The sequence below is a fragment of the Atractosteus spatula genome, chromosome 7 (assembly GCF_055471065.1).
Source record: "Atractosteus spatula isolate fAtrSpa1 chromosome 7, fAtrSpa1.hap1, whole genome shotgun sequence".
Lineage (NCBI taxonomy): Eukaryota > Metazoa > Chordata > Actinopteri > Semionotiformes > Lepisosteidae > Atractosteus > Atractosteus spatula.
In genome coordinates this window covers 56638774-56664669 of record NC_142712.1, presented here as the reverse complement: position 1 = coordinate 56664669, position 25896 = coordinate 56638774, and the positions used below count along the sequence as shown (strand labels likewise).

The window sequence follows — 25896 nt, the reverse complement described above, 5'->3', positions numbered from 1 at the left end:
CAGTATAGTGTCCCCGTCACTATACTGGGGCATTAGGACCCACATGGACCGCAGGGTAAGCGCCCCCTGCTGGCCTCACTAACACCTCTTCCAGCAGCAACCTTAGTTTTTCTCAGGGGGTCTCCCATCCAGGCTCACACCTGCTTAGCTTCAGTGGGTTGCCAATTGTAAGTTGCAGGGTGACATGGCTGCTGGCAAAAAGAATTAGCCTTTAGTTCAGTAAATACAGTAAATTGTTCAGCTGATTTACAGATTGTCACATTGATAAGAGAGCATTCAGACTGCACTCTGTCACCTGTTTACAAAGTGTTCATGGCTTGAATGGATCTTGAACATGAATTATTTTCTTGTCCTTAAATGCACAAATAGAATATCATGTGGCCTGAACTGGCATTATTATTATCCTTTCTCACTCAACGTGAAAAACAGATCAGTAGAGGGTTTTCTCCATCTGCTGTTTAATTGGTCGTGCACTGACAATGTGACAATGTGAGCAAACTGGACAGGCTAGTGATATCTCCTTAATCTGGCAAGTGTGGAGGAAGTCAAAGTGGCACATCACTGACGAGTGATCAGACCAGTTCTGTCTGATCATGCGCAGTCCAGTTTTGGAGGACATTGATGTGCACTGGAAATGATTGTGACAGTTTGCAGGTTTTTTGGAGGGTGCAGTGGGGGGCAGGTCCCACATCTCTTCGACGTTCAGTTGGCTGGTGATTTTCTTGCACGGCTGTGTGATGGGCCGTGACAGAATGGCAGGTTCTCCTGAGCGAAGTGGATTTTCACAGCCTCCGTGGAGCCCAGCCAGAGAGGCTGCAGTGTGGCTCCTGAACGTCTGGCCAGGTGGAATGATAGGGCCCCATTCTTTCAGAAACAGAACTCAGGCTTTTTTCCCACTTTGGTGGCATAGACCACAAAACAGGCGACACGGCTTTCGCTGCTTTGCTCCCCTTTCGTTTGAAGTAGGAAACAGCTCAGGCAAGGAAAAGCCAGAAAAAGCAGAAATCTCCCTCTCTCTGGAGAGATTGTGTTGCTTTCCATAGAAGACAAAGACAAACAAACCTGCAATTACACAACAAAGTGTTACTCAACAACAATTACACATCAAACCAGCAAAGTGCCTGTGGCTGGCCCAGCCTGTGGGCATTCTTCCTCAAGGGGAATGGCACAACAAGTTTATCCTTCAGAGTATAGACCACAAACCCTACTGTCCTATTACCAATTTCATCTGCATGCACATCCTTGCTGAAAAATAGTAATTACCCCAGCCTAGTGCAGAGTGCTGCTTTAAAGATGACAAGGCAGTGCCTAAGACTCCTGATGACTGGGGATCCATGAATATTGACCACCTAGAGTCAATAGCCATTGTGAATATTTGATTACACCTGCAGAAAAAACATCCACTTTTTGTGTCAAGAAAAGTGTCGGATTTTTTGCTGGGTTCCCTTCTCAGAATCAGAATCCTGTACGATTCCTTTATTAAATAAGAATTAAATAAACTTAGTAATGAATGTCGTGATTTTTTAAATTTGGATGAATGTGCTTATTTTGTTTATTAGTTTATATCACTTATATGTAAGGTGATTTTGAATATTTGTTTGCTTGCAGGTTAAGGGATAAAAGGGCTTCTTTTGGGTTGATGAACTGTTGATGTTAAAGTTCTAACCAACCCACCAGGAAAATTAGAATGTGAGGAGCCACCTACTGCATGTAGATAAATAACTGATATCTTAATTAATGAGCATAATTAACTTACTGGTTTTATCCATGGGCTGTTTACCTCTGTGTACTGAGATTGAATGAGTGCAGATGACAAGGTCATTTGTATGAGACCTTTCTTTAAACACTCAGCTGCTGATGTGTCCTTGCATTCAGCATGTGTACTGAGACACTGCCACCACAGTGACTTCTGTTTCTGTGCTCTTCGCTCTGGGAGCTGGGAAGGGAAGGAAGGAGCCTATTCTGGTGTTCTCAGCGGAACTAGCAGTGAAGTTGTCTTCGGTTGTGCTTCTGCAAAACAGATCTGTGGTCACCCCACCTAAGCCCATCTTTAACCACAGCAAGTCCTGAGAGGCACACCAGTCTTCAGAGTCTTTTCAATGAGCTGCTCTTTTTATCACCAGCAAAAATAACACTGCTGTCTCTTTTATATTCAATTAAGTATATATTTAATCTTCAATGAAAACTGTTCAGTTCAGTTACAAAAGATGTTCCATTAATGTTAAAGTATAGACATTATTATACATTGTTTGAGCAGCTATACTGTACTATATTGAATTGGTCCATTCAATTCAATGTAGTTTTTTCACCAAAAGTACAATACTTTACAGTATTGTTGATTCCTGTTCTCTAAACAATTCCCACATATTTGTGCACCATTTCCTTCCTCTCTTTCGTTCACTCAAATAAAGCATTCACTTTTCATCAGCCTTGTTCACCAACAGCTGGCAGTGTCAGTGAAGTCTCATGAAAGGAGACAAATCTTGTGCTGTTACTCACATTCCTGGTGACTCATGAATTCTTAAATCTGGATTTCGTCAAATTCACAAAGGATTTCATCAGATGAGTCACTTCCCTCGGTTTCATTTTCTCCTGACTGGGGCATGTGAAACTGGAGAAGGAACTTTTCTCCCCCTCCACCTCGGAAATCGTGACCACAGCTCTTGTGCAAAAGGGTTCCCGACTCTGGTACTCTTTGTTTTGGGGGGATTTTTCATTCCACCTTAGTTTTCTCGTACCAAGTCAAACTCTTAATTGACCTAATTGAATCAATTGAATTGACTAAATTAACTCTTTAACTCCTTCTAAGACGTTTTCAATCCCTAAATACTAGGAGCTTTCCAGCTGATTGGAGTATCTAAAAGTATCTTAATAAATTCAGCTTCAAAACTGAGAATAGTTATTAGGTGTAATTAAGGAAATCAGTAAGTTAAGTGACTGAGCTGGAAACCAGCAGATGGAGGACTCTTCCAGTCCTCTGGCTTCAGAGCTGTGGGTACTCCGTTAGGAAGTACTGTAGCTTCAATCTGGCAAAGACAAAAAGTTCCTGGAATGAAGAGAGAGAGCTCAGACCATGAAAATCCTCTCCAGATCTCCTCTGGTGCCTGTATTTACACTGAGTGGGACAATGACCTACAGTGCCAGATCCTTAAGCTATCCTTAAACTTCATATATCTTCATTGTGTATGTTTTCAGTTGAAAAACAATTGTTCCATCTTTTATATTTTTTTGTATGTAATTATACATCTATACAGTCACACACACAGCACACAAACATATTTCAATGTTTATTGTGTCCAAAAGGGTCAGAAACCAGCAGGTTTTATAGGTCTTTTTAAACTTGAATCCTACCTCACTTAGAGCACTTTACAGTTACAGTACATTCCTCCACAGGCCAGGGTAGTGGGCTGTAGCTCACGGGGCTTGGAAACAGGGACCCTGATAGGTGCAGACCAGTGTATCTGGGGCCTTGCTCAGTTACTGCCCTGTCCAGCCAGTTTCGTCTCCTCCAGATCGGTGTCTGCAGAAGTGGCCAACATGCACATTTGCCTTGTGTGTGCAGAAAAACGATCTTGTAATGTGCTGTCTATTCATACAAGACACGATACTGAAGCTGATTGTGGCTGTTTGTGGCATTTTCACTAGGCACCCCTAAAAGTTCTGAACAAGTTTTTTAATTGTAATACAATGTTTCATTGATGAGTTTAGTTCCTTTTGTAAAATGTGACCTCCTCTTTTTATGTATTTAATGTGGGTCTCACCCCATTTTTGTAGAGCAATTTACCATCTGAATAATTTTACATGCACAATGTACTCCTGTTGTCAATAAAGGGAGTTCAGTTATGAGAAAATAACAAATCCATCTGGTTTAACTAAGTAAAATTACTCGTAGCAAACAGGGCTTTGGCCTTGAATGTAATTAATATAGTTCTAACAGTGCAGATAAAGATTATTCTGCCTACACATTCAGCTGCTTGAAGATGAAACTGGTGTGATGCTCTATTTAGAGATTATTAGCTCTTAATCTCAAAACCACCTCAGTACAGCACAGCTATAGGATAAAAAGCAAACCTTTCAAAGATTACTGCACTTCTTGGATCTCAAAAGTTCTTTCACATATGGGCTAGAGTAAAAGGTGCAGATGGTTAATCTTGTCATTTTGTGCATCTCGTTAGGTGGCATGCTGGGTACTACAGACCTCACAGTGCCAAACGGCGCAGGCTCAAGCCCAGTGGGTAAGTCTTCGAGGAAGAATTAATTAGCTTTCTAGCAGTATGCAGTACAATTTGAAATCATTAGCTGGATTCATAAGGCTGCGACAGACATCAGTTGATCTTAAATGCCACTGAAACTCATCTTACAATAGTGGAAGGACATTAAGCTGCATGGAAGAGCTGGAAAATCACACAAATAAAGTCACTTCCTTCTGACATGGTACAATAGGTGGTCTCAGTATCTGAAGCTAATCGTTACAGCATTGTTCTTGTTCTGCAGTGTATTTCCTCAGCGCACATGTATAAGCCCAGCTGATTAAGGCACAGGATATGATGTACTGTATAGTTGTATGTACAGAAACATTTGTTAAAGCTCTTCACACTGGAATGAAGATACTTTAAATATAATTTCTTGCATTTTGGCTACCTCGCTACATTTAAGGGTGTAAATGCTTAAAATTCTGAACTGTCTTTTTGGGTAGTAAATTATTATTGCTTCAGTCTCAAGCAGTCAGAGGTCTGCAAGCGAATGGAGCAGATTTTATGTCTATGGCCTGTGGCCTTTAGGAAGTAGAAGCAGAGGGCTTTGATGCAATGGCGTCATCTGGTTTGTACGGAAAGCCCTGTTGCAGAACTCATGAGAAACTGGCGTTTTTTTCATATTCATGAGTCCATGGTAAATAAGCTTCAGAATGGGGGGAAAAAAACTGTCAAGCATTCTACGCATCATATTTTATATGGAACGTTTCTGCAAACGTTTATGCAGAGGATAACAACAAGTAAGAGCAGGAAATCAGTCGTGAAAATGAGCCACTTTGGTTGTTATTCAGTAGAAGTGGTAGTGGTGATCCTGGTCGCTGTCAGTAGTGAGTGCTGCAGGTGTAACTGTGGCGCAGGTCAAGCTCCTATGTCAGGGGGTAGAGGTCATGCAGAGATGCTGTGTGTGCCTCAGACATCATCCCCGCGCCCTCTTCTCCTCTTCGCGCCCTATCTGTCGTGGTCACTTCTAAAATAGAAAGTACAAACCTGTTCCATAAATACCACAACAAAAAAGAACGGAAGAGGAGGCTCACTTTCATATAGCAATGAGAGAAGGACAGACTTTCTCCGTGAAGCCCGGCTGGCTGCAGACCGTGGAGACGCGAGTAGCTGGGGAGAAGGCGAGGGCTCTTTGGAGGGAAGCGTGCAGCCGAATGGGTAACGAGAAGCGCTGTGGAGAAGGAAAACGGTGTCAGCTGTTAATTCCTCTCCAGCGCTGCGGCTGTGCTGCACACACTGCCAAAGCGCCAAGGAGACACCCAAGGTTATGTGTCCAACTGTTCCTTCTTGACAGTAACAGATACCAGGGTTTTCTTTGTTCTGCGGCGGCCTGTTCCTGGAGATAAGGGCCCGACTGGTCAGATGAGCACTGCACCTGCAGCTCGCGGAATGCAAGCCTGCAGTTTAACACTGGGGGGTACGGAGAAGACCGGGCTGGTTCTTTGGGAACATCAGGCCAGGAGACCTGGCGAAGGGCCGAGTCAGAAGCACTAGCACACCTCCAGCTCACAGTTGTGGAGTTCCAGATCTGGGCACTGAAGCTGTGTCAGTGCACTCATAGGCCCTAAATAAGCTTTGCATTTAAAAAAATATAAAATGATATTAAACGAAAACTTTGCAGTCAGTGACCATGCTTGCTTTGAGATGGTTATCTGTTGCTGGGGCTCTTGCTGTTATTTGTAATGAAAAGATTATAAAGGGTTAATGAGTAAATGTTTCCCCGGTGTGGACAGTTCTGAGAGCTCTGCATTGTTTAACGATGAATGCAGCGTTTCCTTTAAGATTGCCTCCTCCCGGCCCTGCTCCCCAACCCTCTCCTTTTCTCCTCTAGACATTTCCTTCCCTCAGCTGACAGGTGCATCTGTTTGTCCGGTACCAGAACAGTCCTTTTATGGGCTGAGAGAGTCTGCAAGATGCCTAGCCCAGCAGAACTCTGAAACTATTCGGACCATGACATCCCTCTAAGTCCTTTGTACACAATGCCCGGGCAGCCTGTCATGGCCACTATGTGTCATGTGAAAGGCATTGGCAGGTGTCCTTTAACCCTGTGCTTGCCTGGTAGACCATTTAAGAAGGCCTTCCCGCTGTTAGTGGCTGTGAGCTTCAACACTGGGGCAAAATCACAATTCTCACACAATAATGCACCAGGGTCTTTTAATCTTTGGTCATTTTTCATCTCTTGTTGAGTCATAAAGCTTTCAGAGAGGTCTCTTTGGGCGTAAATCTTGAGTTCATACTGTAGGATTAATATTTTCTTATTGGTCTGTATGAGAAAATGCACCAAATATAGCTGTAGTATAACACAAAAATATGCAGACTTGTACATTACCATCTGTAAGGCTGTAAGCAATGAAAGACATCTTAAAGCAGGACATCAGTTTTTTTATTGTTTTAACTTACAGAAGCAATATTTACGGTCATTCAAGGCTTAAAATGATAGTAAAATTAGGAAACGTAATGTTAACTTTGAATCCACTGTTTCTTAACTTGATACATGGTAGATGAGAAATTGTGATTTTGTTTTTTATTTAAATAGAGTATATTAGAGATTTAATGTTCTGAAATAGAATACAAATACTGAAAGAAAAACAAAATATGCATTTGTATGCATATGAGTTTCCAAAGTTCAGGAATATTAAGTAATCAAAGAGTGTCATTTTTTACCAGGAAATTTGTTTCATTTGTATTTCAAATTAATTTTTAGGAAATGTCTTTTGAAACTGGCCCAGCAGAGCCTTGACAAGCAGCAGGGAAGTTACAAATCCCATTAAAAATGAATATAAAGCAGAGAGCATGTAAAAGATTTAGCAGGGCACACAGGCAGCATAACTGCACAAGAGGCACTTTCACAAACACAGAGAGAGAAGCAAAGAATGAACCTTTCACACTTCACATATTAGAACTTCAATAAACAAGGAGAAAAAAGGCTGTATTGCTGTAGTGTGGAAAGAGATAAATGTGTAATATCATGCCCACTACTTTTATGCTGTTTTTCTTATTTTAGGTAATGTTTTTATGTTATTTCTTTCAACAGAGCACTATGAAAGAAAATAGTATTCTTGTTTTACATATTGGAGTGCTGCCTTCCTATACTGTACTTTTACAGATATCTTTGTGAAAATAATTGTATTTTCAAGGACAGAGCAAAATGTTGTATCAGGTGAACAGGAATTAAAAGCTATTGATCCTGTTTCTGTGGCAGTACAGTGAATTAAAACCTGAAAGGGGGACAAAATGAGTATAAAATTTAAACATGTTCCAGTTCGTTAAGTGCTTCCTGATAACACAGCCGTATCTGGCCTGTAAATATAGAGAAGCTGTGACATGAAGAACATGCTTTGAGCTGCCAAAGTATCTTAGTTATATTTGTGTTTGCCCTCCTCTATCAAAACTAGGCCCTTTGAGGCACAGTCAGCTCTGTAGACTTTCATCTTTTGCAGATCTGGAGTTCACAGGATATTTGTAAGATCAGAAAATCACATCTAGTAACGTATCCTCGTGCAGCCTGTTTTTTACAGGAGTAACTACCCGTCCGTTCTTATGTGTCTGCTGTTGACTGATGAAGGAGACAGAGGTGGGGCACACATTACACGCCACGTTGTGCTGCTGAGTGAGCGCGCTGATCTCTGAGCTGTAGCAGCAGCAGCCTGTGGGGTATAGAGTGCAGTGTGCTTCCCACAGGCCCTGTCAGTGCACAGGCTTGTTTTCAGCGCGGAGCCTCTCCCCTCGGTGCCGTGGTGGGTAGGAGGAATGTTGGTGGGCTCAAGCCCCTGGCACACTGCGAGGGGTCTGCAGCTGTTGTTTGTTCCAGGTTCCAGCGTGGCAGCAGAGTCTTTCTGGAAAGGAACCTCTTCCATGTCAGTGCTCATGTCAGTTGGCCATTCCTCACATGGTTTCGAGTTTTTACACGTAACCATCGGGAAATGAGAGGCCTGTGGAACAGGCCGTCATGAATGTTCCTTGTGCCTTATTTTTAATGCCATGTCTTGATCTTGGCACTGTTTTTTTTCGGAGGGCTTCCCAGACCTCAGAGGCGTAAACATATACAGTAGATGTTTGATCACCCTGTGATCAAACCTGAGGAATGGCAGTCTGGCCTGCTGTCGTAATCCTACCCTATCTCCTGAATAACAACTGGGGATTAAGATATCAGAAATTCCTCCTATTTTTTCTTTTCTCTTTTTCTTTTTTTTGCCAATTTAGTTTACATTTTAGTCTTAACCTAATAACTTAAATTATAGAGAGAGAATGACTCATATTTCAAAAAGAAACAAAAGAGTACTCCTTGTGTTTTGATTATTTCTGACATTGGGACATCAGAAACCTCTTAAATATTGCTAATACCTTGCTGCTGATTTGAATTTTAGACAGAGACCATGTTTTTTCATTTTTTATCAAAAGAACACTGAGCATGGTCCCACAATTTAGCTTTTAGTATTGTTTGTTAAGCCTTCAGTGAAATCTGTCTTGCTCTCTCTTGCTTAGTGCACTCTATGTGACTTAGACACTGTAGTGTTACCCTGAGTTTCTTTTTTCGCTCAGTTAATAATACCTGACAAAGGTAAGCCTTTGGACCTGAGCACCGACATCCTTCGGTGGAGGACAGGTGTGGACTGAACTTGGGCAAGCGCTGGGAGGGAATGGATTAACACAGGCCTGCTTGGCCGCAAGATGCTGCCAAGGTATCTGCAGCTCGCTTCAGAGGGATCGTTTCTCCCTGGGTGCTGATTTAGGACTGAAAGCACAATTTGCATATTTGCCTAGCTGACTTGGCACTGTCTGTCTTCATTCCTGCAGCTGAATCACAGAAGGCAGAATCATAGCTGAGACGTCCCAGACTCTGTCTAGTTGAAGAAATTGAAATGATTACAGTACACAGGAGGCTCAAAGAGCTCAAGAGTTCAGGCACTGGACGGTTTTAGTCTTCTAGAGCTGGAAGGGCTATAATTTACGTTTTGTTTTTTCATATTGTACATAGCTGTGGCACAAGACTATGCCTAAGATTTGGCCTTTCTGCAGTTACAAACATGCAGCTGCTATGAAAGAGAGCAAAAGCATGCCAAATTCAAGTGCTGGTCACTACCCAAGACATTAAGCTGAGGTTTAAAAGGCTTGACGTTTTCCCAGGTGCTATAGGATTTCAAAGAATTAGAAGAATTTTTAAGTATCCAGTCTCCTGTTTTGAAAAAAACACTGGTAAAGCCAGGATTTATTTATTTAAATTTTATTTTTAAATTTTATGAGCGTGATTTTCTTATTTTTGTATCTCTGGGGGCTTGATCTGTGGTCGAAAACTTAAATCATGTTGTGGTAGATCCTAAATGAGGTCTGTGAGCTTGTGATAGTGGAGACAAGAGAATATGGTTTTACACAGTCCAATGGCAAGTTACATCGGCCAAGAAGATCTCTTTCTCCTTCTGATTCAGATTCATTAAAAAAGCATTTAGCGCAGGAATATGAATGAAAGAATGTGTGCCTCAAAAAGAATATTGGTGTCATTCCAGTTATGTAATAGGCCAGCATCCTGTGCAGATTCCCTCATTAATCTTTCATAGTCACGATCTTATTTGAACAACAATTACAAGTGCTGCTTCAATGATAAAAACAGACCATTTCATGTTATCACCTCACACTAAAAGTCTAGAAAGGTCTACAAAATCGCAGATGAGATTTGACTTAATTTGAAAGTTGCACTTTAAAGCTGTCACTGGCATATTAGTTTTATTTTTATAAGCTGCTCATAAAGTAAAACAAAACGTCACAGCCTTGGTGAAGCTACGTATAGGATACAGAAATATTACCTATCTAAATAGATGCTGCCAGTTCCTTTAATTATCATTACTGCTACAAGGAAATCTTTCTTTTAAATCTAAAGTAATGGGTTTTGTTTCTGAAAACCATAGATGGTGTTGTAGTTCATGCAGAAAATATTTCTCAGCCTCTCTTAATTCATATACTGTACATAAATGAGACTTGCTTCCTGTGAGGTGAAGTACTTTTAGGGTTTTCTCAAAATTTTGTTAATGGCAAACTCAAACCTTTCTTCTTGGCCTTATGAAGTTAGGTCTGAACAAGAAATACTGTCCAAGGGGCAAAAATATGCAAAATTGTTTTATTTGAAGATGATTTTTAAAAATTGCCACTGAGATCAGTAAGAATTTGTAGAATTAAATAAAAGAGCCTGTTTAGGAGAACACATTGCATTTATAAATCAGTATTGAGGTATTGAGGAACTATGGTCCCAGGATTTTTGTCATATCAAATACAAATCTATATAATATGCTAATATCAGTCTCTTCTAGTGTCTGATATATATATGCATAACAATAAACAGGAAATTGGTGTTTTCATTTTGTAATGTCATTAAATTAGTTTTCTAATTCACAGCGGGGAGTGATAAATTAAAAGGACTTGGCAATTAACAGCGGAATCTCAATGATAAAATGACATATTCAGGTGATATGTCATATTTATACTGTTTCAAAATAGAAACTAGCTCTTGTGTTTTAAAACCACACCTGAGTATGCAACATGGTTTAAAATGGGTCTGCAATTATTAAGCACGATTTCTTTATAAAAATCCATCATTTTAAATGTCCTTTGTTCACCTTAATGCCTGTTTCAGAATCAGGACTAACACGACAGTGTCAATAACAGTAATTTGTTCAAAAAGGGATGAACAATAAACCATTCCATAAGAAAATGTTTAACTCTTATAGTTTTGTCAAGGATTTTCCCCAGAATTTGAATTGTTCATGAACTGACAATTGTGTGGCAATATCTTGCTTTGAAAATCAACCGAAAGGAAATAATCACCAAGCAAGAGATAATTGTTGAAGTCTAAGAGAAATAAAAATCCCTTTGGCACTAATTACTCCTGGTTGATAATGCAGTGAAATCAGGGCTTACTACACCATTCACTCTGAATGATACACTGAATCAGGCCCCGTGTGTCCTTTCGCACAGCTGAGGACTGTGTGATTTTGTTTTTTATGAGAAAAGTTGTGTTGTTTGACCAGTGACAGCAAGGCCAGTGGCTCTCTTGATGTCTGGAGGCGGTGTTCATAATGGAGCCTTGTGTGCAATTCTCTGTACCTGACAGAGCTGGAAGGAGGCTCTGGGTAGTGAAAGGGTTAAAGAGTTGAGGTGCGCTGGCTGGACTGAACGCCTGGGTATTGTTCAGCTGCAGTGACTGATTGCCTGGTTTAATTCTAGAGGGCTGCCACACAATGACATCATGCTCCCCGATCATTATCAGAGCCCTGTCGGTGAGCCTCTTACAGTAATGTCAGGCTTTTAGCACCCACCCCTACACACACACCTCCTCATCTCCTTGACTCGTCTCGTAGCACGGTTAACAGCACACCCTAGTACAAGTTCAGCTCTAGAGATCTTTTACTTGTTATGTCTGAACCCAGGACATAACAGCAAGTTTTTGGGGCATCAAACTGCATCTGTCTGAACAGCTACAGTAGATTTAGCGAGATGAAAGCATCATTTAAAAAGTGGAGAAAGGCCTTCTCCCTTTTTTGTTGCTTCTCCTGTTTGACTTGTCAAGTTACAGGGTTAAAAAGAAAAGATTGGTTATGATACGATCTTTCTGGGTCATTCCACTGAGCTAACATTTTCCATGTTTCTCAAAAGGAACTCCACTAAATATCGTTATGAATAGACTCTTATCAAAGGTGAACCGTAAAGGAATCTTGTGGGTGTCTGTGTGTGAGTTGCAGGGACAGTACTACCTAATGTTAAAGTGTTCCTTCAGATACCCAAATTTGCTGAGTAAGTTGCATGGAAACTTTTTGTAACTGATCCTTCATAATAACCAGCTATTGCCACTATGCACTATGACTGTAAGCGTGAAATTAGAAATAATGCAGTTGCACTGAGGGCCATGAGAAAGAGACATTACGATAACAGCTAAAAAAGTAAAAGAAAAAGTTAGACTTTTTCGACAGAGTTGAAGCCATTTTTCATTTCGTGATCCATGTGAACAACATAGGAAAGCGAAAGCAAGCGTTAGAACAGCAGTGTGTTTTACAACGCACCTGCATTAGAGTAGTCTGTGGTCTGGTTTCTCCGAATGAGTACTGAGCTGATTCACAAACTGTGACACACCAAATCATGGGCTGATGTCAATCGCTGACTGTAGAAAAAACATCTTAATGCACACTATCACAGAAATGACGTGCAATACATTACAGTCATTACAATCATAAATCATGGAACATCAATATCCTCATTAGTGACAGTACAATGTAGCTCTACCTGCTGTCAATTAAAGTTGAAGCAAAATTGTCCTGTTCACTCCCAGAATCTTCAACTGTGTGAGTTATTTTTTGTAACTGGACTGAACTATAATGGTAAAAAATATGAAGGACATTTTGCTAAAGACTGAGCACAGATTTAATCCCAGATTCTATTGATCCTTTAGTCGTTATTTCCTCCCATCAAGCTAATAAGTCTTCCCTTCCCATTGTGACTCAAAAAAATGCTTGCTGTGCCAGTTCTCCTTTCTGTGTAAGACTAACAAGGGCATTGTGTCCAGGTAGGCAGAAACAATACATTTGAATGGGCTATGAAAACCTATGAAACATGCAGGGAGGAAAGATTAGGGGGTGCTTTATCCCGATGTGTTAAAACTCAAAGGGTGATAATTACGTTTTTTAAAACCAATCCCCATATTCCTAAACCCATGGAGAGTAAATCTATACTGTGCTTTTTTTTGCTATAAAGGATCACTGGTCTCCACAGCCATTAAGAGGGTTTCACAGGAGCTGTCTGCAAGGTGGAATAAAAAGCTTTGTGCGTTAACATATATAGATTTTGCGTTTGGCAGTCAGGCAATGATTTTTTTTATTACTGCTTCTGCGTCTCGCAGCGTGTGACTGATTTGAAAATTGGATGTAGTCCGTGCAGCCATTCTGTATTTGCTTTTGTCCCTGTTTCGTGTACAGAGAAGAGCGCTGTCTGGCTGGCTCGGAGGAATGTCACGGAGCACAGACCCCTGAGTGGCTGTGCCGTAGTGTGTGGGGTTTACCGAGGAGGAGGAAGGGAAAGAGGTTTTGAAGCCCAGCCGACTTGTGACAGGTCCTTCAGGAGACGGGAATATTTTCACTGTGCCTTTGGCAGCTGAAACAGTATTCCTTCTCCGTTCAAGGGCTGCTGCAGGAAATACTTGGCAGGGTGGGAGAGAAAGAACCGCACAAATTTAGTGCTGCGTCTCCCAAGAATAACCGCAAGAAACAATAGATTTTTAACTTATACACGTGCTACTTATTTTTTGGATGCCTCCCTTCTCGGAAAAAGTGAAGGAGAAAGTGGAAACCTGTGAAAAAAGGAACATCAAAAACAATTTTTCTCATCTGGGAGCGCACAAGTTGCTATTAATTCTAAAGAGAGCAACAGCCAGTGACCTTCACACAAAATTCACGAAAGACACAATTATTTGTCCTAGTTTAGAAGACTGTGTTATCAACAGTCAGAGGGAAAATGTTATGAATGGTCCGTCTGGTGTCTCTTTATGAACGTTAGTATCCCAGTTTGCCTGGGTAACCGGTTCAGAGCAGAAATAGTGGGTTTGTTGTAAATGCATTATGGGAGCAACTGAGCCTGAAGGAAGTTCAAACAATATGAACAAACAGATGGTGGCACAAGCACCTTTTTTTCATTCTAAGTAGCAGAGAAAATGGTAGTGTTGCCTGGCACTACACCAGGCATTCAAACAGTGCCGTTAACACTTGGGGGAAAGGAGGCTGTAGTGATCACAAAGGATATGGCATCAGGAGGTAATGACAAGGTACGTCCTCATCTGAGGAGATGGTTGGCAGCTGTGGGTCGACAATGAACCTTGCGCTTAAAGTGAACGTGATTCTAAAGACGTGACCTATTTTTCCTTTAGCAGTTGTAGTTTTTTTCTCCTGAACAATTCTGCATTCAACTTTAATTTGAATATGACATTGTTCAGGGTTGAATGAGATGGATTTTCCCTGTAGGGGGATCCAAGCTTGCCGGCCTCTCTCAGTGAAAGGGATTTGCAGTTATTTTAATGTTCGAGCCACCAGACTTATCCAGCCCGCACTCCTTGCCTTTGCTCCAGTAGTATTTATCACCAAGAGGCTGAAAAGTGTATGTTCAGAGAGAAGTCCAGACAGGCAGTTCAAGTCTGGGGTGTGTCCTTAGCCTGCTGGGATTCCCCAAGCAGTGGCGCATGACTGAACACGCCTGGGGTTGACTCACCCACCAGCTGGGGGCACAGCCCTGACAGAGGGGTTTCTGTGACTTGCCTGTGTGCTTACAGTGATGCTACTGCGTAACTTCAGGAAAGTGGCAGTTCATAAGTCTTATAATGAAAAAGCTAAATTGAAGACTGGCTGCCAACATATAAATGGATCTGCATTTAGGCAGCACGTTTGACCTTACCTCTTAGTTAAGGGTTAGATGTCTCTTGGGTTTGATTGATAAGAATTAAATTAGTTTCGGCTGCTGAAATCTTACGGCAAAATTTCAGAGTAAATTCTTCTTTGGTATTTTGCTCCGGGAGACCCAGAGAGCCATACAGCCATATAGCTTTTCTTGACAGCTGTAGGAGCAGAGCTGCCTGCGTCCCCCTTGTGCAGGGATTGAACAGAGCCACTGAAGAGAACAGAAAGGAACTGGTTAACATATACTGTCCATTCTCCTCCCAGAATACAAAACCAAGTGTTTTAATGAAGCCTTTCACCAAGAGAAAGAAAGGCTCGTCAATTTTAAAACGACTGTTTTATTTTCAGATATGCACAGCATACTTACCAGAGTCTATTAAATGTCCCGGAGGGCAGAGAACACTTAGCGTTGCATCCTCTGGAATGCAGTGCAGCTGTGAAATGGACTCTTTTAAGACTTGGCTCCAGGCTACTCTGTGTTTATTGGCCTGCAGAAACAAGCTCTGGTCACCCAGGTTCCAGGCTTCAGCCTTCTTCTGCTCTGCACTAACGGCAGCTTCTGTCTCTTGTTTTCGTGTCCGCAGGGAATGGTTTTGTGAATCCACGGGGCTCCCCGGGCCTCCTGGGCACCCCGAGTGGAAACGGCCTTGGGAAGGTCATGCCCACAAAGTCACCACCTCCCCCCGGGGGCAACCTGGGGATTGGGAACCGCAAGCCGGACCTGAGGGTGGTCATCCCCCCGTCCAGCAAGGGAATGATGCCCCCACTGGTGAGTCTGGGGACACCCCGGTGTGTTAGGGGAGTCGTCTCCCACCTCTCTTCTTGTTTCCATCCCAGTTGAGGTCGTCATTGCGGTAGAATCGTTGTTCTTTGTTTAGCAGAGGCCCAGTTGCTTGCATTCTAAACAGCTGAACTGGGGTAGGTGTGATACTGTCTCTAACCCCATCCACCTCTTTAGAGCTTGAAACAGCTGCGTGGAAAAGGGATAGGGAAAAAGAGATAGATTAGCAGAAATCTTAAAGAGCTGAGCAGGAAGGGAAGCCAGGAGACTCCAGGGTTGGGAACACCTCCTCTGGGACACTACAGTAGCTTGAGAAAAGAAATGAAGGAGTGACTAGCAAAAAGAGTGCCGAGAGCTGTGCCAGTGTCTGGAAGGGCGCAGCCATTGAAAAAGCTCCATGAGTACTCAGCAGCCAGAGCAAGGCGAGTGGCAGAAGTCGGTCTGTCCTCCACACATCCACGGGGCTGCGATTCTGCATTCTGGTTTGTCCCCCAACTCCAATGGAAGCCATTTCCTGCAGTTTACGGCTATGTCACATCAAACCCCTCTCTACAATAATATTTAATAGATACAAACTCCTAGCTTGAAATCTGATATGAAGGCATGAGACTCAGTGGTTGGAGGTTGGGGGTGTGCCCCAGTTGGCTGAATAACTAGTGAAGTGTGCTGCTTAGTATTTACGATTTTCTTGTTTGAGTGCAGCACCCAAGCGATTTGTCATAGAAAGAACTTCAGATTGTGCCAGGAGCACAAACATCATGAATAGAAATATTTCAAAGGCCCAGGTGCTTTATCAGTCAATTATTCACACAGAAATTACAGGGTTTCTCTAATTATTGTAATTAAAGTGGAAAGAAACCCAAACCACAGTCAACACCCTAGGCTACTTTAGGCAGTCTTGTCCATTAATCAAAATGCACAAAAATTGGCACACATGTCCTTCTTCAAACTTGGGAGATTTAGTAGTTCCTTCGCCAGAATCAGCCCTTCGGGAAGACCAGGGAGTGGCTGTGTAAATATTGCTGGGCTAACCGAGGGATTTGTCGTCTCGTATCCCAAAGGCATGTCATATATGAGGTGAAGCACATGTAACAAGGTCAGCATTTGGAAGATGTGTAGATTCATGATTAAATTAGGATTATAAATGTAAGAAGAGCAAATAAAAGCAATTAAAATCCTACAACGCAGCACCCATGTGCTGCCTGCTATTCTGACAGTGCATTCATAAAAAACAGGCTAGTAATGGAATAAGAAACAAGAAAAAAGATTGCCAGCATGTATTCTTTAGTTTAGAAAAGTTCCTCTAATCCAAAAAGAGAAATGGCCTACTTGTCCCTTTTCAGTTTTCTTTGAAAATACAGCTCCTTCAAATCCAAGAAAGGGGAAGAAAATCATAACCCTGTGGCAACAGAGCGAGAGTCTGTTGACAACCTTTCATTAGGTCATGATGGTATTAAATTAATCATGTCTAACTCTGGCAGAGTCGGATGAACGCTTTTTAGGAGCCTAAAACGTTAGTAGATAATATCTTGTCACCCTTGTCATGTCTGCCTCACATTATTCCCTCAATGTGGGTATTAAGACAGCCAGCCTGGTCTCAGACCATCCCAAAGGACAGTGACAGACGGGTGTCTGCTCAGATTTTGTCTACGCAGCAGAGAAGGCTCATTCCAGTGCTACTGCAGGCAAATCTCTTAACCCCCCTCTCAGACGAGCACTGTGGCGTTAATACCTCCAGCCTTAGGTGCTCAGGCTACCTTCCACTGTGGCGTTAATAAGAGACCGGCAGTTCTGCAGTGGAAGCACTCCAGTCTTGGTGGTAGTACCTGTCCTTTTGTGAGTCATTAAAAGACCGGCAAAAAAAACTGTCAGTCCCATTCTCAAATATTTAATTAAACTAAGTGGTGGTCTGGGTGGTAAGGTACCAGATTAATCATGTTATTGGCATGACTCGTGAGAATGCTGCCAAAGCTCTGACACGAGAGGTTAAGTATCTTCTGTGAAAGGTTAAACGGTTACTCCGAACAGCCTCCTCCATTTCTCTCTCTGTGTCAGGACCTATGTTCTGCTGGGTTTGGGTCCGGTATCCTGCACCCTTCCTGTGCTCATTGAGGCTTCTCCCCTTCAGTCACTCATCAGCTGTCTCTGGGTAGGGGTCAAATTAAAACTCTGGAGCAAGATCACCTTTCTAAGAGATGGCAATTGCTGGGTTGTAGAAAAGCAACATTTTAAAACCCTCGTTTTATTAAACAACATTGAAGCAATGCATCCAGTATCTCACCTACAAATAGACAGCTGTGCATGCCTGTTCTTGAGCAGGAATTAGGAAGCTGTGTTGGACTTGGACTGGTTGTTACTTTAGAGCCGATTCATCGTAAAGCTTCACAGGGGCTCGTATCAGTGGGAAATCAGCCCCCCATCTCTCACAGCAGAGCCCGATCGAGAAAGCCTCTGCAGCGCTGGGTCTGTGGGTCAAAGGTTGGAGCTGTGGGGAGAGGTGGGATCAGGGTGGTTCCTTGCCTGTGTAACAGTGCCATCTTCTCTTCTTCTTTTCCGCTGAGAGCAGTCGGAGGAGGATGAAATGGATTTGGTGAGTTTGGAAAAGTGCTTGGAGAGCAAAAGTGAGAAATGCGTGACTTTAAGAAAAAAGGAAGCAAGTGAAATCATTAAACAAGGGGGCACAGACCAGAATTAAAGCAGAAACATGTGGCTTTTAACACCCTTTTGGTCTGGCCTTCAAAGCTGAATTTGAGCACACGAGCTGAGCTCCAGCTCCAGCGCTGGTTGGAGGGTGGGATTTACACGGGTGCATGCTGTGTACCTGGGGCAGGAGATCACAGAGCAAGAATGGGGCCTACAGCTGCCTCAGCCCCCTCAGGGCACCACGACTGGACCCTGCAGATCACCTGATGCTGTGCTGCTGTGCAGTATGTGTGTGCCGAGTGGAACAGAGATCAGGCTTGGCGTTATTTCCTTCAACCAGAACCTGTAAAAAGGCTGAATCATGACAGTGATTCATTACCCAAATGGGCTCAAGCAGACTCATGGTCTGAATACAGGAGGGTGGCAGGGGTCACAAAGTGTTTGATTTGGCATTTTCACTGCCTTGCCCCACAGCTACAAACTGTGCCAGTGTCGAAAGGCGGGGTTTTTTTTTGCATAGCTTACGGTTCAGCCTAAAATCAATTCTAGCTCGGGGCTAGAAAGCCACAGCCTTCTTCCCTCACAGGGCTGCATGCAAACCACCACACTGTTCAAGCCGATATAAATATACTGGTAGAGAAATATATGCTGCTACAGTATATAAATAACATTTTCTTTCATTTTAACCCCTCAGATGATATCATTTACAAAGTTCCTTAAAAAATACCGCAAAAGTTTTATTTCTTCTTTTTTTTTTCTTTCATTGTTTTTTTTCTAATTGAGGGAGATGACTTCATTCAGGATGATGTCATCCATCAAGAGGCTCTGGACTGAATGATATAATCTCGCTTGAGAATAAGAAAAACCACGAGGGGGCGTTTGTGTGTTTGTGCAGCCTTGTAGAAGAAGTGTGTGAGAGTGCAATGTGTGTGTGTCTCAAGTACGAGAGTCTTCCAGTCCAATTCTGCAAGTTTTACAGCATCCTAGATATCCAAAAATGCTTAACGATCTCTTAAATTTGCATTACCTTCAGCATCAGGTGTTTGAATTCCTTCACGCATTTGAATTGGGATAAGATTATCGTCTCCAGTAGATGCATTATATTGATAGCATGATAAACAAGCAGAAAGACACTGAATAATTATTCAGCACACCAAGCTTTCCTAACTAGGTTATTTGATCCAAGCCAGATTATTTTTTAAAAAGTACTTAAGCCCAATTCAACCACAATTAAATAAAGATCACAAAATCATTGGCAATCTGCAAGATTTTAAGTTATTTTAAATTACTGGTACAGAACAGAAGTCGCCTTTCATGCGGCTCCTCCATGTCAAAATCAGATCATCTTTCTTGCCCCTTTCACCCTAATTCAGCCCCAGTTTTTTTGTTACCACAAAAATGTTCTATTGCTTCATCTTGGGTGTAGCTGGTTCAAAGCTTTGCTGAGCTGCATGGATGTAAGTTAATGGTGTCTCAGTGCTGTGGCTGTAACTAGCTGTGAATTTGTGTTTGCATGCTGCGCTGTGTTTTATCTGTGATTTTTGGTGTTTTAGCAGCAGAGTGACATCAAAAGGATGATAAAAAATACTCAGAGGCTTTATGCACCTTGGGTACATAAAGCTGTGCATCTGCAGCTATGAAATGTTCCCTGACTGTCTCTGCATTGAAGTTTTCAAAACATCATGGCTGCAATAGCTTTGCATGGCTCCAAATCATTACTAGCATCTTAAAGAGTTTTCAAAGCATGGAAAATGATCCCCCAAAAAGGAGTCCAAGACTGTGAATATTTCTTTCTCTTCAAAATGTGTGAATGCATTGACTGCATTGAATGCACTGAAGTCGATGTGCTGAACAGTAATTAAAGCTGAAAGAAAGACACTGATTTGCAATTTGATATCTCAAGTGCAAGTCCTCTTACTACAGCAGTACTAAATAAAAATATAGTTTTCATCCTATCTGAGTGTGTTAACAATCCCTGTTAAACAGTTTATTACCAGTTATAATCTGGAGTCCATGGTATAGTCCTGGTAATTCATCGAATATACCGTATTACCAAGCTTCAGTCATTCAATTGGGATTCCTTAGTCTTTCTTGAAATCCTTTTGTTTTCAGTCCTCTTGACATAAAAACCAATTGAAATCTAATTTAAATGTGAAACGGGAAAAAACAGGCTATCTTGACGGTGTATGAAAACCAGTGGTCTTCTGTTTACATATTATGAAGTATGTTCTTCAGTTCAGTGGAAATAAAATGCTCTCTTGTGGAGTTACAGCGACAGCTAGTGGAACAACATAGAATTACATTAAAAATATTGCACGGCCTTGTCAGCCCCTTGCATCTGGAGTTCTCATTTAGACTTTATAAAGGAAGCTAGTACTATAAATTTATTTGATAGTATTAAAATTGTGATTTCATTTCCCACACAGTATCTTAGTCTCAGTCTGTGATGTGAAGTAAAGTGACTCATGCAAGGGCATGGTTTGTTAATGACAAAAACAATCCCGGAGAAGTTCGCAGGGAGGTATCGGTTGGCTGTCTTCCCGGTCGAGAGCCAGTGCTGGTGGAAGGTGTGGTGTTACATACGTGTCATTTTCTCGGGCTTTCCTGGCCGCGCACTGACCTGCGTGTCGCTGTCTTCTCTTCAGAACACCCAGAGGATCAGCAGCTCCCAGGCTGCCCAGCCGCTGGCCACCCCCGTGGTGTCCGTCACTACGCCCAGCCTGCCACCTCAGGGCCTGGTGTACTCAGCCATGCCCACGGCCTACAACACAGGTAATGGCACCGGCCTCCTGCAGGGGAAATCGAAGTGTGGTTTCACTCGGCTCACTCCACTACAGTTAGAGGAACAATTCGAACACTGGAGCAATGGAGTTTGGTACACAGACAAAAGGGATAGTGGGCAGCCACTCCTGTGGACAATGACAGTGAACACAGAGCCAGTAAAATCAGCGGTGTCCAGCAGACGATACGCGCATGCCTTCATAGACACAAACCACGGTTGTGTTGAACTGACACGATCCCGCTTACTGTAGCTTGTGCCACTGTTGTCCATAGAAACATGGTCCCCATGGTCCTGCTCGTAATTGTACCACAGTTAATTACTCTGTGGTGCACAGCTTTCATGGTGCAGCTGTTAGAATAGGCAAACTCACTTCAAAGATCCCCATCTAGCAGCTGAATGCGATGGCTGAAGCAGTTTCTCCTGTCTCCAGCTGATCTGCTGTGCAGTGGGGCTGCTGGCGCAGAGTGGGCAGACGGCCAGCCCTGCTGTCAGATTGCATGAGCAGTCTATTTTGAAATGATGGATTAAACTTGTGAGCTCACAGTTTGGTTTGAATTTTAAAAAATTAAGCACCTCTCTGTATACAAAAAATGTTTAATTTATAAGTTATATCATACTACCAAACTGTACTTTCTAAGGGCCACAGCATCACTTTAGCCCTGATTAATGTTCAGGGCCTGTTCCATTGTAGTTTTCTACAGAAAACACAGCCTTCAAGAAAAGCTAGCATTCAACGGCCAGTAGGTTTCACAGTGGCATTCCTTTGCCCAGCTTGTTGTATTGTTAGCAATTTCCTGACAGTTCAGAAACTTGTTTTGCACCTTGTATAGAAAAGCAGTTTCTATCGAAGCAGAAATTATTAATTATATATATAAATAAAAGCAAGTTTTTGTTTTCATTTATTGCCCAGTCTGGTGAAAAGGAAGTGACTTCTCTCTCTCTTGGAAACATGTGTTGTTTGGCAGATTACTCCCTGAGCAGCGCGGAGCTGTCCGCCCTGCAAGGCTTCAGCTCCCCGGGAGGCCTGGCTCTGGGCTCCATGTCGGCCTGGCAACAGCACCAGCTGGGCCAGGCCGCCCTCAGCTCGCTGGTGTGAGTACCTCTGCGCTGCCCTGCTCCGAGCGACACCCCAACACTGTGTGTTCAGAGTCCAAACCTAATTAAACACCGTAGCAACCAGGGATGAATTCTCGATACTTGTCCACTATTTCCCGTTTTCAACAGCAATACAACTTAGTCATGGAGGCCAGTTTGTAGTAATTAGCAGAATGATTCCTTCCCACAGCCCCCAGCTCTGGAAGAGACTGACTGGCTGTGACGTTTTCACGGGCGAGACCAGCCTCCCTCCTTGGCCCCCTGTCTTTTTCAAGCGCACACGCTGACAGCGCTCTTGTCGTTGCTGCAGGTCCGGCAGCCACATGCCTCAGGGCCCCAACCTGTCCATCAACACCAGCCAGAACGTCCACATCAAGTCGGAGCCGATCTCGCCCCCGCGTGACCGCTTCCCCGCGCAGCCGCCGCCCCCGGCCCGGCCCGACATGGGCCGCTCGCCCGTCGACAGCCTCAGCTCCTCCAGCAGCTCGTACGACGGCAGCGACCGCGAGGACCCCCGCGCCGACTTCCACTCCCCGCTGGGGCTGGGGGGCCCTGCGGGCGGCGGCGAGGAGCGGGAGAGCCCCTCGGTCAAGCGCATGCGCATGGACACCTGGGTGACATAGAGCCGCCCGGCGCCCCCTCTGGGCAGGTGCTAGACTAGCCATTGTAGAGCGGGGGAGAGGCGGGGAGGGGAGGGGAGGGGAGGGGTAGTGCAGGTCTCCTTTTTATTATTATTATTATTGTTCTTATTTAAGTTTATTTACTTTTTTAACTAGGAAAGAGAAAGAGAAAAAAAAAAGGTGTCCTGACATATCTAAATTAACTCTCACACATACAACAAGGCAAGAATAAATAAGGACTCAGGACTGAGTTCTAAAGACAAAGACTTATCAGGTACTTGGTACAAAATGTTCTTGTACATTCGCAGGAGTCCCATGTATGAAAGCAGCGTGTCCCAGATTTTTGTAGTCTCTGCTCCAGTCTGGCTCTTTCTTGTAATCTTTTGTTAGACTTTTGGTTCTGTCTGCAAGACACAAGCAGTCGAAGGAAGTGCAGGGTCGCCCTCGTGCCCAGGCTGCTCCCTCGTGCTGCCCGACAAGGAAGGCACACCGAGCAGCCGGGTGCCGGCCCTCCTGGGACAGTTTCGGGGAGGAAGACGTCCTCCTGGTCAGTTTTTCTTTTTTAACCGAGTAAAGACGAAAACCAGAGATCTTGTCGCAGATCTTAGAGACGAAAGAGGACTGAGCAATAGCGCACGGAGCGGAGAAGGACATCGGCTGCCTCCTGGAAGCCACGGCGGCCCGCTTCTGAAGCAGGATGCTCTCGTGTGGGTGGCGGCTCCCTCGGCGGGCCAGTGGGGGGCGCTCGTGTATTTGCATGTTCCAAAACAAGAAAACGTTGTACCCGAAGTGGGCGATGCGATGGGCCGTGCCACGATTTCTGGAGGAAGAGAAAATAAACCAGAGGAAATCTCTTACGGAATCAGCATGAATTCAGCGACATATTAGTTTAGCGAAGTTAAGCATTAAAGGAAATAATATATTAATTTAAAATTGGACATATGGGTGGAGACGTCGTCCTATGCTTATATCTTGAAATTATACCTAAAGACTGACTTACAAATCAGGTGTATTTTTGATTCAATACCCAAGACCTCATACCCAACTTAAGAATATACACAAAAATAAGAAAAAAGTTCACACACAGTTTCAGCAATTAATTATTTATATAAGCCAAAGCTGTATGTTGATGCCTTTATTTTGTAGGTATGGGTTTTATCCTTTTCATTTGGAACTTTTAGTTTATTTTAATTGTTTTATTAAAAAAAACAAACAATAAAATGACATTACAAGCAAGACCTTGAAACCGTAACTAAAGCCATGAACACTCGCTGTTCTGTTTGTAAATTGAAATTTGAGCCAAACTTTTTTCTTTTTGTTGTTTGTGTATATAGCAACTTTAATATATATCACCTTTGGTGTAAGTACGTATGTATTGTACCTTCACCAGATTTAAGAAAAAAACTATATTTTTGTGGATTACCGCCAGGTTTATGAGGCGAAGTCCTTATTAAGTAGAGTATTCACTGGTTAATATTTACTATTTTGTTAAATATGCTGTACTTTCTTCGAATTTGAATTATTATCGTTAATAACCGGAGTTTTTTCAGAGGGTAGTGTCTGGGTTGTTATCCCTTTAGTGGTGGTGAATGCTTGTCCTTTAAAATTTGTAATGACAGTGCTGTAATGGTGAAGCTTCACTGTATCTTTTTGTAAAGAAGAAATGCAAAGCGCAAGAAAAGCTGGGCACGGTGTTTAACTGTGGAACTCCTTCTTACTTCCCTTCTTTGAGGGACAGGTCTAAAGCTGCTGAACTCACTGCCCGAACCTGTCTCACGCCTGGGGACTGAAACACAGGACACAGAGATGAGGCCTCCATCCTCAGCAAAGGATCTGAAACCGCCACCTTCATTTCAATCCAAAGGCAAACTGAAGAAATGTCACGTGACCCGATTACCCCTCCCACCCCACAGTCACTCACAGTTATTTCACACCTCCTTGTGTTACCCATGTGCAGATTAAAATTTATATCAATGCCTAGGCTGGAGGTAAAATGTTAAATACACTGAGAGGCATTAAAAACTCAAAATTAAAGTAATAGAACTAATAGCATTTGTTGTGTTTTTATGTCACTCAGTATGCATGACCTCTATAGCAGATACAGGGTTTAAAGCATGTTATACTTTCATTAATGAGCGTTATCTGGGGGCTGTTGTTGTACTTTAATGGAGGTAATAACATTTGTCAGCCCCTCTCCCTCATCCCAAGAACCCACCAAACACATTAAGCCACCCGCTGTAACCTCATCACCTAGGAGTCATCTTTTAATATTTAACACCGACATTCCCCTACATTGGGTTCAGATCCTGATTCTGAGATTTCTTTCCTTTTTCATCCTGAACGAAGTTTTTAAGGGAGAGGAGACAGGGGTCCGTTTTTTTAGGCGTCCTCAAAATTCTTATTCATCTTTATACTCACAGTTTGTTCCCTTTGAGGCGGCGAAGGGACAGGAAATTCAGCAGCTTTATGAGGGGGCGAGGGAGAAAACAGAAAAACAAAACACAACGAAATCACCGCTAGATGGCGCCTGAACCTGTACCTGGAGTGTGCTGTACATCGTTTATAGGAGTACACCCTTTGCATTTGCTGTCTATTTCCTTGTGTGCCTTTATCGAGAACCATAGGCATGCCCTAAACCGTCCCCACACACGTCAGCCAAGCCACGGCAGCTGATGATGACAGCTGGTAACGATCTATGCAGTCTCTACCCCTTGCACTTAAAACATCCATTCCCCAGCACCGATCCGTGATTGTGTCATGGAAAGCGTTCACAGTACGACTAGGTAACTAACCCATTACTCATGCCTATACGCACACGCCCACATCCAATTGCTCACTCAATTCTTGAAGAATTGGTGTTAAAGACTGTTACAACTTTCCCTCGAAGTGCTTACCCCTCTTCATGAAACTTGGATGCTGTAGATCTTATTCTTGAAACACGACACCTGACAGCCAACGGACTCCAGAGAGAAAAAAACACTAACCTCTGCCACTCCGCCATTAACTCAACGACTGCTCTCTTGATATTGTTTTTATTTTCTTCTCTAATTAGGGCAGCTCAAAAACGCACTCATCCATGAATACACGTTCTTCTTGTAACTGACTGTTGCCAGGATCTTTACAAGCCTGGAATTCACCAGCAAAGATAAACCTCAGCTCGGGTTTTAGTCTTTACTTTTCGTTTTAGAAAGCTCATGACAGAACTTCAGGAAAAAAAATCATCCAAGAATGATCCGTGAGGTTAAAGATGCAGAAAAAAATCACGCTCATATTTTTTTGAAAAACTGCAGCAATAATG

The 25896-nt window shown here is 42.9% G+C and overlaps 1 protein-coding gene across 33 annotated transcripts in view; it reads left to right on the top strand.

Moving 5' to 3' along the window:
- mef2aa (myocyte enhancer factor 2aa) overlaps nt 1–23477 on the top strand; it is a 153681-nt gene extending 130204 nt beyond the window's left edge. For 13 of the 33 annotated variants that reach the window (XM_088920198.1, XM_088920194.1, XM_088920200.1 and 10 more), the window contains 6 exons: nt 4176–4235; nt 15262–15446; nt 18025–18048; nt 20747–20873; nt 21849–21975; nt 22289–23477. In XM_088920198.1, coding sequence (XP_088776324.1) covers nt 4176–4235; nt 15262–15446; nt 18025–18048; nt 20747–20873; nt 21849–21975; nt 22289–22601 — 836 coding nt within the window. In that variant the 3' untranslated portion in view covers nt 22602–23477. The remainder of the gene's footprint in view (nt 1–4175; nt 4236–15261; nt 15447–18024; nt 18049–20746; nt 20874–21848; nt 21976–22288) is intronic. The other 20 variants (XM_088920206.1, XM_088920205.1, XM_088920208.1 and 17 more) reach the window with 3 other exon arrangements.
- Nucleotides 23478–25896: the final 2419 nt, after the last annotated feature.